The sequence below is a fragment of the Sinocyclocheilus rhinocerous genome, unplaced genomic scaffold (genome assembly GCF_001515625.1).
Source record: "Sinocyclocheilus rhinocerous isolate Xijiao unplaced genomic scaffold, SAMN03320098_v1.1 scaffold2214, whole genome shotgun sequence".
Lineage (NCBI taxonomy): Eukaryota > Metazoa > Chordata > Actinopteri > Cypriniformes > Cyprinidae > Sinocyclocheilus > Sinocyclocheilus rhinocerous.
Window position 1 is genome coordinate 280,717 of NW_015636528.1, and position 11,943 is coordinate 292,659.

General features: G+C 35.3%; 1 protein-coding gene across 2 annotated transcripts in view; it reads left to right on the plus strand.

Moving 5' to 3' along the window:
* The first annotated feature begins 186 nt into the window (after nt 1-186).
* Nucleotides 187-11,943, plus strand: part of LOC107747807 (RING finger protein 122-like) — a 16,126-nt gene continuing 4,369 nt past the window's right edge. For both annotated transcript variants that reach the window (XM_016562411.1, XM_016562412.1), the window contains exons 1-2: nt 187-514; nt 10,926-11,082. In XM_016562411.1, the coding sequence (XP_016417897.1) occupies nt 379-514; nt 10,926-11,082 (293 nt within the window). In that variant the 5' untranslated portion in view covers nt 187-378. The remainder of the gene's footprint in view (nt 515-10,925; nt 11,083-11,943) is intronic.

Sequence of the window (11,943 nt, forward strand, 5' to 3'; positions counted from 1 at the left end):
CGCTATTGTGTTTCTATTTCGATTACTTACATATGACATTTAATGTGTCATATGAACGTACAAAATGACAGCCAGAGGACTGTCTTGTTTATGTCTTCATATACAAGTCACAGATGACAGTGGAGAAGAAGATTGGCTCAATGTTGTGCCCATCACTCCGGCTGGGAGGGACTTTAATTCGCTCTTGTTTAGTTCTCAATGGATGCCAACAACATCAGCCACGACACGCGATCAGATGTAAAGCGAAGGACGTGTTTTGTTCACCGGACGTAAACGCAAGCTGAATATGAGTCAAATGTCGTGAATGTGAACGCATTTACTACCTGACCAGATGAAACGACTGAGATCGCTATGAAGACGAGTGAGGACTGCGTTTAGATGAATCCAGATGTGCTGCATGGCCTGACAGAGCGACAGACAGACAGAGGGCATCGTCTCTCTGTTTATAACACACATCCCTTCATAGAAAGGAACCGCACGGGTGGATTGATGCACCCTTTCCAGTGGTGCAACGGTAAGATCCTTCCTGAAATATTGTAGGATTTTATAGGCTGCTGTCTTAAAACAATAAAAGAAGATAAAAGCGTGAGGGTTGACTGGGTCCATAAACAAACACCGTGTTCATAACAATGAGATGTTGCTATATGGGTCAAAGGCTCTATGAAATGACGAAAAAGGGAAATATTTTTAAAATCTAGTTTAAAACGCACATGCCAGGTCTTAGAAATATCATATTTGTATCCACAGGGGTTTGAGACATTTTGAAAAACAATTATTACTTCAAAGAAGTTTTACTGAATGACTAAAAATGTCAAGTGGTGTAACCTTCAAATACTACTTACCTTGTTCATGTGAATAGACAATTTTTCAAATGTGCTTTTCAAGGCATTTTTTTACAACTATCATACATTTTGAGTCATGCATATCTAATAATAATAACAATGTATATTAAGTTTTCTTGGGGTTACTTCATTTGACTTTCATTAAAAGGTCAAAATATATAATATATATATTTTTTAGCAAACTTAATGACCTTGCAGTGATTGGTCTAAAGGGATCTGTTTTATGGTTTTATTGTCATGTTATAAAATGGCTTCCGTCATGTTAGTTACACCACACTGACTTTGATTTGGCAGACAAAATTAATATTAGTAAATGATGGTTCATATATGATTCATTTGTTATTATAAATGCATGAATGATGCCAACAAACAATATAATAAAATAATAACATTGCTAATAATTAAAAAACATATCATTATTTGAACTAGAAACTGAAAACTTTTTTTTTATCACTGAACAGATGTATTTAAGCATTTTTATAACTGTATTTTAATTAGTGCTGTCAAACGATTAATCGCGATTAATCGCATATTATATAATATAAATTATATGAATTTAAATGTATACATGCAAATATTTTCAAAAGATATACTGTATGTGTGTGCATTTATAGTTACAGTACACATACATATATTATGTGAACAAAAACTTTTATTTTGGATGCGATTAATCGCGATTAATCGTTCGCCGGACTAATTTTTATGCATTTTTGAATAGCTTAGAAGATACAGACAAAAGTGTCATATTATTGACCCATATGCAATATCTCTTTTCATATAATACAAAGGTTCATTTTAGTCACTCTCCAACAGTTATATACACAAACCATTTATTAAAGGAGCCTAGATTGATTGACAGCTTGTTGTCACCTCAAACGGACTTTTAATGATTTTGACATTTAAAGGGACAATCAGCTTGATAGAACGGATATCTCAATAGATTAGTAATATTTTCCCAATACAGGAAAGCTGTGGCATTCATCTGATTATACTTTTAGATCTGATACAGATCTACATCTCATTCTATCTAGATTCTTGTGATTCATTGAGAGCTGTTAAAAAATTTCGATGTTTCATATTTATAGGTCATTCCATATTTGTCTTGAAAGCGCTTCACGGATGAGAGCCCTCTATAATCTCGTGGGCTTGTTAATATTTCATGTTAAACTCTGAAATGCACATTTTAGACCTGCTTTATGTAAAAAAGCCGCCATTTTATTATACAGTCAGACGTGACCAATACAATCTTGTATCCTTTTGTGTTCCACAGAAGAAAGAAAGAAGATAAATAATGACAGAATTGTAATTTCTGAGTGAATACTTATTTTAATGGCAATTAAACATTGAAGGTAAAAAATGTGTACTTACTTGATAACAATTATCAATAATGTATTAATGGATTTAGATTCATTGAATATGTGTCTATGTTGCTGCATCTTTTTGATATCAGACAGAGAACAGGAAGCGCCCATCTTTTTCACACCGGCATCATCGTCTCTATATAGGTCAGCAGCTTTGCAAAGAGCTCTGCTGGCAAATGTGTGGTTTGTTTAAGGGTCTGGTTTGCCAACACAGAAAGCACAGTTCAAATCCCAAGAAGGGGTGACTCAACCCTGCTTTATCAGTGAGAGACTCCTCACCATGAGGTTGCTCCTGCGGGACGGCCTCCGCAAATGGCTTTCTGTTACTGAAGCAAATGTGTCTGTTAAATGGCAAGCATCTCTAGTGACCTAGTTTGTACATTTATACGCCTCCTTGTGTATGTCTCTTCCAAACACCCCCTCATCTCACCTCCTGCTTGATTTTATGTTGTATCGCGAACAGTACAACCTCTTGTGAAAAAGAAGGGCGCTTAATTGTATCGAATGTGCACTTGTAGTATACTTCAAAGTTTATATATATTTAAATAAATGGCATCTTAATAGTACTTAAAGAGAATATACTGTCAAGACTATGAAGTATACTTTTTAATAATACCAGATAACTTATTTTGTTGTGCCAACTAACATGCTAAATCACATGTAAAGTACTTAATTATAATTTCAACTGTGTTGAGTTATCTGATACTACCTTTAAAGTTAATTTATTTTAAATGTGCTACATTGTAACACCATCATTACAAATGTGTAATTGCAAATATATTGAAATACCTGCCAGTATTTGGTAATATTTACACGTTAAACAGAAGAATTGGAATGGGGAGAAGCCTCCTATTTGAAATCAGTTGTCAATAATATATTCAAAAGACTTTACTGAGGTTCTTGAGGCCATTATCAGTTGTTTTGTCAGCAGGGAGTGTGAGAATGAAGTGGACAGACTGAGACTCCAGCAGTGCTCTGCTATCGATTTCCCTGCTAGGAAGCACGACTCTACTTGAGGCAGACGAGTCTCACTTTCAGCAGAAATTATGTTAAAGGACAATGTTATTGATTTCCGTTGGTCCAGGTAACTTGTGAAGAGCTGACAGAGACAGCAGAAATGAAAGAGCCGGTGTTTATGTTTTTATTTGTTGAATCTTAAGTGCCATCCAAATGTGTTTCTGCGATTATATTCTCAGGAAACGATACCGTAATGTGGGTTTACCAGCGCTTGATTCGGAAGCTTTCACACCAGTGTCTTGCACAGATCAATTTGTTTTGGGATTATAAAAATGTACAAAAAATATTATGTATGTTTTTAGAAAAATATTAAGCAGCACAACTGTTTTCAACATTTATAATAAGAGATTATATTTATGATTATTATTATTGCCGTGAGCAGCAAATCAGCATATTAGAATGATTTCTGAAGGATCATGTGACACTGAAGACTGGAGTAATGATGCTGGAAATACAGCTTTAACATCAGAAATAAATTACATCTTAAAATATATTCAAATAGAAATTGGTTAAATTAAATTGTATTTCACAATATTATTTTTTACTGCATTTTTATCAATTAATTGCAGCCTTGGTGAGCAAAAGAAACTTCATTAAAAAAACATTATAAAATCTTGCCGACCCAAAGAGTAACATACAATATCAACATATTGGAACATAAACTGTGTTTCACTTATATTTCATAATTGTTGGCGTTTGATGATAAACAAAACAAAAAAAGTACAATTCATGAAGATTTGTATCTTTATGCACATGCATAAAAGGATTACTTTTAAAATGTTATCTTTTTTCTAATAATATCTTTTTATATTTTTCTATATTTGATATCAGAAAGCTCAAGCTGCATTTAAATGGGAAAATGTTCCAGCAGAACAGGGTTGAATGTGCAAGGACAAAGACAAAATCTGCATTAACATAGAGCTTGTTAGAAAAATCAACAATGTTGTAAACATGCAATAAATGTTTCATTTGATTCCTTTTTGTATTACACACTAAACTGGTAAATCTATTAAATAATATGGTTTGTGCTGTGAATTATATACACATCTAGAGTAAACAGTTGGGTCATGGAGAAACACATTGGGCACAAAATGGCAAATTATTTCCTCAGTATGGTTTATGAAAATAATAAACATCAGACTAGCTTTTAAAACATTGTGTTTAAGATATTTTCTTTATAATCTGATGAAATGTCCTCCATTTCTTGATTGTTTTGTACAAGCAGCCAACAAATGCCTGTGAGCATAATGAAGGTCTACAATTTATAAACCACAGGCACCTATTCATTAATAGCAGAGCGGTTTAGGCACTTCTGCTCCTGAACAATGTGAACACAGCAAGTGGGGAAGTTATACAGGCACTCGTCCAATCACAGATCACAGATGTGTTACTAAAGAATGCAATGTCCCGCTGTGTGTTTGGACTGCAGAACAGGCCTATCATAATGGTGTGGCAATGCTTGGTGGAATTTCCTTTCAGCCAGCTGCTCAAAATCAGTGATTATTCCAGAGTTACTGAGGGAAATTAGACTCAATCAGCATTCTAATTGCACTTTAAGTGTAGCAGCGACCCACGGGACCTCTTGATAAATGGGAAGGTGGAGAGCTTTGAATCTTTCATCAGGTCCAATATCTGTTTTCCTTGCTTTTCTTTTAAAGTCACAGTAATAGAGATTTTCCAGTGCGAATTAGATATAATGCTATACATATGATATTGAAAATCAACACTTTGATATTGTACACACTACCATTGTACAATATCATTTATTTTAACAAAAACAGTAAAAAGAGTAATATAGTGAAATATTAAAATAACTGTTTTCTATTTGAATATATTGTAAAATGTAATTTATTTCTGTCATGCAAAGCTGAATTTTCAGCATAATTACTCATCTTTAGTGTTACATGATCATTCTCATATGTGACCCTGGACCACAAAACCAGTCATAAGGGTCAATTTTCTGAAATTGAGATTTATACATAATCTGAAAGCTGAATAAACGATTCTGCTGCTACATATTTTTGTTGAAATGTACTGTATATATAATATTTTTTGTATGTTTGACCCCATTTGTAATGCCTGTTCAAAAATGTATTATGTTAACGTAATATCTTTTAAATAATCAATAGCGTTTTTAGTTATTCTTGAGTGGTAGCAAAGCTAGCAGACTCACTGGCTATAGCTACTGATGGTAGGCTATACTAAGCTACAAAGCTAACTGGCTATATCGCTATACTAAGAAAACAAGCTTTGTTAGGTATCATTATGGTACGCTAGCAGGCTAATCAACTAGTGCTATGCAAAACTAGTCGCTAAACCAGTTGGTAACACTTTAGTAAAGGGACCAATTCTCACTATTAACTAGTTGCTTATTAGCATGCCTACTGTTTATTAGTACTTATAAAACACATATTCTGCATGACCATATACATCCTTAATCCTCAATACCTAAACTTAACAACTACCTTACTAACTATTAATAATTAGGGGTTTATTGAGGCAAAAGTCATAGTTAATGGTTTGTTAATAGCGAGAATTGTACCTTAAAATAAAGTGTGACCAACCAGTTGTGAGGTAACTGAAAAAAAACAGAACAACATTCATAGCTTCCATATGTAATATACAGTCATGGCCAAAAGTTTTGGGAGTGGCATACATTTTGTGTTGTGCAAAGTTTGCTGCTTAAGCTGTTGTGGTGTTCGTTCACATTGTTTCTAGATTATTGTGTAGAGTGATCAGATGCATTTTAAATAATTGCTAAAAAGCTTCAATGGCCAAAAAATGAACTTTTCACACAAAAAAAAACAATTTAACTGTTTTTTGATCCTGACACAAAATGACCAGCTAGCATTAATTGACTAATCAATGAGTCCTGTGTTGTGCCAACAGTGAAGCATCCTGAGACCATCCACGCTTTTCCACTATTGGGCCAAACGGTTCTCTTTGCTTAACCGTTCCATTCCATGCCGATCCGTGCCAGTCAGCACGGATACGGTTTCATTTTCCACTGTAGTGCCGGAGCTCTTTGGAATGTAATACAAATGCTCAGTCGTTGCCTTGGTAACGCAAATTTAATATAAACAGCGATATGGACGATGATCAGATATTTCTGCTTTTGGGACTCCTTTTTTATTTTATATTTACTTCGTTAAATAACAGAAAAAAGGACAACTCTTGACGCGAAAAATAAAATAAACGGAATAAGCGCAATAACCGCAAATGTTTCCTCCACAGACCAAACTGTCTCAGACATTTTTTCTTTTTTTATATTGAACGTAGCGTAGCTGTTTACATTGCTGTTTGATCAAATAGCATGCTTCTGCTTAGCCAGCTATAGAGAAACTGGTAGCCAGGCAACAGAGTGGCGACGTCACACACACGCACTCTACCAGCATGGCTCAGCACGGTTGTCTAACCGTGCCGAGAACGGTTTGTAATCATGCCGCACCGTACCAGGCTCACGTGGAAATACAACTGGAACCATACCTGACAGTTCTTAGAACCGTTCGGCCCGATAGTGGAAAAGCGGCTCATGTGTGGGGTTGCTTTTCAACCAAGGGAGTGGGCTCTCTCATAATTCTGCCCAAAAACACTGCTGTTATTAAAGAATGGTATCAAAACGTCCCGCAAGAACGACTTCTTCCAACGATCCATGAGCAATTTGGTGATGATCCTTTCAACATACCATAGAAACATGTGGGAAAAAATCTACAAATACTGAAGCAGCAAACTTTGCAAAACACAAAATTTATGTCACTGCCAAAACTTTTGGCCATGACTGTAGGCTTTAAAAACATTAATTTTCATATTTATACAGTTATTAAAACCCATAACAAAAGCGATTTACACTCACTGGCCACTTTACTCATTAACGCAAATATCTATACAGCCAATCAACATGACAGCAAATCAATGCATTTAGGCATGTAGATGTGGTCAAGATGATCTGCTAAAGTTCAAACCAAGCATCAGAATGGAGATGAAAGGTGATTTAAGTGACTTTGAACGTGGCATGGTTGTAGATGCCAGATCTGCTGATCTGCTGGGATTTTCACACATGTCCATCTCTAGGGTTTATAGAGAATGGACTGAAAAAGAGAAAATATCCAGCGAGCGGCAGTTCTGTGGGTGAAAATACCTTGTTGACGCCAGAGGTCAGAGGAGAATGGCCAGATAGAAAGGCAAGAGTAACTCAAATAAATACTCAATACAACCATGGTGTGTAGAAGAGCATCTCTGAATTCACAACATCTCAAACCTTGAGGCAGATGGGCTACAGCAGCAGAAGACACAACAGGTGCCACTGCTGTCAGCTAAGAACAGGAAACTGCAGCTACAGTTCACACAGGATCACCAAAATACAACAGAAGATTGGAAAAAGTTTGCCTGCGACATTTGGATGGTATAGGGTCAGAATTTGGTGTTCCACTGGCGATTGTCTGCGGATCCCAGCTGCGAATCTGGCCGCTGTTCAAAATCCTGCCGCGCCACAGAGCGCCACTCACATAGTTTTCCATTAAATGACATTATATCTGTCCCAAATTCTTTTTTAATGTAGATAATGACTTCACCCTTGGCTGGAAGATTGTGTATTGCGCATTTTTCAGCGAAGCGTTTGCCTTTCTGTGGCTCTAATAAAGTCTGTGCTTCATATAAGTCTAGACTACAACAGATCGCATGCTCTCATTCCATTTGCTCTGTTTTTTCTGTCACCGAACTTTAAACTCATTGACACCACTTGCTCATTCTTCAAATTAACTTTGAACTGTTTGGAGCATAGATTAAAGGTTTTGGACTGGCATCTTAGACTGGATGCGACGCGTCCCGTGTCCGACTGCCTTTCAGAAATGCAACAAGAAGACAGTGAAAGTGACTGATATCACCAAAATAAAACAGCTACATTTAGGCCAAATGAAAATCCTCATAACAAATGCATCATCACACAATCGGTCTGAGCACAAAACCAACAAATGTAATGTGTGTTTAATGTACGCCAGCACATCATGACAGCGCTCACAGCAAAACAAATTAGCGATAGATATTTCATGACAAACAAGCATGATTTATATTGGCACAGCAGCCCAGTAAATGTCCTCACTTACGTTATTTGCGGCTTCCATCATGACATGAATAATAGCTAATTCACAAGTTCACACTTACATATAATAAACAGAGAAAAGGTTATGCGTATTTGGCATGCTGTCCGAGGGGAGGGCTCCGAACTCAGAATTTTGGCCCGAACCCAGAGTAGCCCCCCCGTCCGCCCAGGTTAGGATAGGAATAGTTGTAAGTGCGGAGATGGGGTGGTGGAGGGATGCTGGAGGTTAGTCTGCTGTGTATATATATGCACCTCTTATCTTGTTATTTGGGTTGATTATGGATTGTGCTCCTCTTGTGTTAATTAGGTTAATTATCTAAACGTGCTCCTCCCGAACTTTTTAAATAAATCATCATTTAGTTTATCAGCGTATATATATTTTTTTTCCAGAGATCCCCACAGCGGACAGAACATAGCGGAAATATGTGATTGGTCAGTTTTTCTGTCATTTGAAATTACGCTCCCACTGATTTACTATTGCTTGGCCCTCTGTAGGCATGGCAACACTCCCAGCTCATCTTTCACCTTAAGTAGGTTGAATGTTTTCTTTACAAATCTTTGTTTTGTACTTCTAATTCGTGACTGGTGTTTTGTTTTGCTCTCTCGTCGAACTATCCCTTTAAGGCAGTTTTGAAACCAAAATGGATTTGATGTGTATGTGTTGAGAAACAGTCATGGAAGTAAACTCTCTTTAAGTACACTTAAGTAGACTTTTATATTTTTTTTTTCCAGAGATCCCCACAGCGGACAGAACATAGCGGAAATATGTGATTGGTCAGTTTTTCTGTCATTTGAAATTACGCTCCCACTGATTTACTATTGCTTGGCCCTCTGTAGGCATGGCAACACTCCCAGCTCATCTTTCACCTTAAGTAGGTTGAATGTTTTCTTTACAAATCTTTGTTTTGTACTTCTAATTCGTGACTGGTGTTTTGTTTTGCTCTCTCGTCGAACTATCCCTTTAAGGCAGTTTTGAAACCAAAATGGATTTGATGTGTATGTGTTGAGAAACAGTCATGGAAGTAAACTCTCTTTAAGTACACTTAAGTAGACTTTTATTTCAGATATATTAATTGCAAGTTAAAAAAATATATACTGTATATATATATATATTTTTTTTTTAAAGACTCAAAGTACACTAAAAGTGTACATTCAGTAGTTACCCTTACCAAAAATAAGTATAGGCTACTTCAAGTTTATTTTATTAAGTATACTTAAGTAAAGTTCAAGTATATTTTTAAGTATACTTTATGTAGTAAGTATACAAATATCAGTGTACTAGTAGTATACTTGTAAGTGTACTATTTCAATACTCCTTGGGACTAAATTGGCCCACTTTCTAGTATATAAAAGTATACTTTTAAGTATACTTTAAGTATAACAGTAGTAAACTAGTTTACAACAATATTTTTAGCTTGTACTGCAACTATACTAAAAGTGAACTTATAGGTATACTGATAGTTTACTAATTAAATACTTGTAGTAGCATTTTAGTACACTTTGAAGTATAGTCTCAGTAAACTACTAGTTTAGTAGTTTTATACTGCAAGTATACTCGTAAGTTTTCTTTAAGTGAACTTTACATCATACTTTAAGTATACTACTATGTCCCTATTTAGGTATTAATTTGTATATATTTTGTTACATGAATATCTGAACATACAAAACATCAAAAGAACAGGGTATCTGCTTGTAAACAAAAACATTTTATTCTAGCTTCATGCATTCTTTTTTTAAACACTTGAATGTGGATAAGTTTCATAAATAAAAAATAAAGAAATAAACAACATTTTGAACAAACAGCTGAAAAAAGACTATGAATTGGATTCAGAACGATAATCAAAATGTAGATGGAGTCAATCAACACCCCAAAGCTTGACAGTCATTACCTCTTCATGGGTCGTCATTTTATTCCATAACGTTACACAATTTTGATGCTGTTTTATGTCTGATGATCATGTTAGAATACACCTGGAAGTATGTTGTTTCGGTTTCTTCTTCACTTGTGTTTTTTTTGGAAATTCTGTACAGAAGATTTGTAATAGCGCCCCCTACAGTATAACAATGAAAATATGGATTCTCGGTCCACAAGTATAGCTCAAATATATTTAGACTTTTTCTAAGTATAAGTCAAGTATACGTAAATGTCATTTTAAGTATATTTCTGAGAAGTACATAAAAAGTAGACTGAAAGTATACGTTCCTATTTTTTTGTTTAAAAGACGTATACTAATAGCACACTTGAATAAACTTCTTTTTTGTAAGGGTAAACACAAGGGATGGTCCAAAGGGTCACTGGATTCTGCAGAGTGAATTGTTCACGATTCTGGAACCAAATTCTAATGATGTAATGATTGTTAGCAGTCAGTTCACACACCTGCGTTTCCTCTTACAGAGAATCTAGACATACGACTGAGTGAAAGCCCTTAATGTTTCCTGTTTATACGCAATGAAAGGTGGACTCAAGTCTGAAACACTGTTAGATTAGTCATCAAGCCTGTCATCAGAGGAGAGGAGAGCTATATTTGTGCTCTGATTAGTTCTGCTTGAATGATGTGTTGTTTTCATGTTGTATGTGTTACTGATGAGATTTCACTGCCTGTATAGGGTGCTTCTGCGGTTTGGAACTGATCTACTCCAATAAGACCTGCACTATGGCATCCGTCACCTTTCAGGACCTTCCTCTCAATATCTATATGGTGATCTTCGGCACAGGCATCTTCGTCTTCGTACTCAGCCTCATATTCTGCTGCTATTTTATAAGGTGAGTCTGATCTCACGCACACACGACACACAGGTGTTGACCTGCACACGAGCATATGTATCGTATGTGATCATTGATTAGCTGAAGACGGGCCGGCGGTGAAAGTCAACAGGAAATTGCTGTGTTGTTGATGGCACACACGCAGACGTCAGCAGGACGCTTCATGTCACCAACACTGTTATTAATGGAACTATTGTATTACAGGCCAATACAAACCACCTCAAATATCCTGCCCTTTTCTTTTCCTTTCTTTCTTTCTTTTTCTTTCTTTCTTTCTGTCTTTCTTCCCTGTCTTTTTCTTTTCTTTCCTTATCTATACTTTTTTCTTTTATTTTTCTTTCTTTCTTTCTTTCTTTCTTTCTTCCCTGTCTTTTTCTTTTCTTTCCTTATCTGTATTTTTTTCTTTTATTTTCCTTTCCTTTCTTTTTTTATACATATTTGTCTTTTGTATTTTCTTTTCTTTCCCTATCTATCCCAAATATCGCACATTTATTTTTCTTTCTTTCTTTCTTTCTTCCCTGTCTTTTTCTTTTCTTTCCTTATCTGTATTTTTTTCTTTTCTTTTCTTTCTTTATTTCTTTCTTTCTTTCTTCCCTGTCTTTTTCTTTTCTTTCCTTATCTGTATTTTTTTCTTTTCTTTTCTTTCTTTATTTCTTTCTTTCTTTCTTCCCTGTCTTTTTCTTTTCTTTCCTTATCTGTATTTTTTTCTTTTCTTTTCTTTCTTTCTTTCTTTCTTTCTCTATTTCTTCTTTCCTAATCTATCCAACCTTATTTTCTTTTTCTTTCTTTCTTTCTTCCCTGTCTTTTTCTTTTCTTTCCTTATCTGTATTTTTTTCTTTTCTTTCTTTCTTTCTTTCTTTC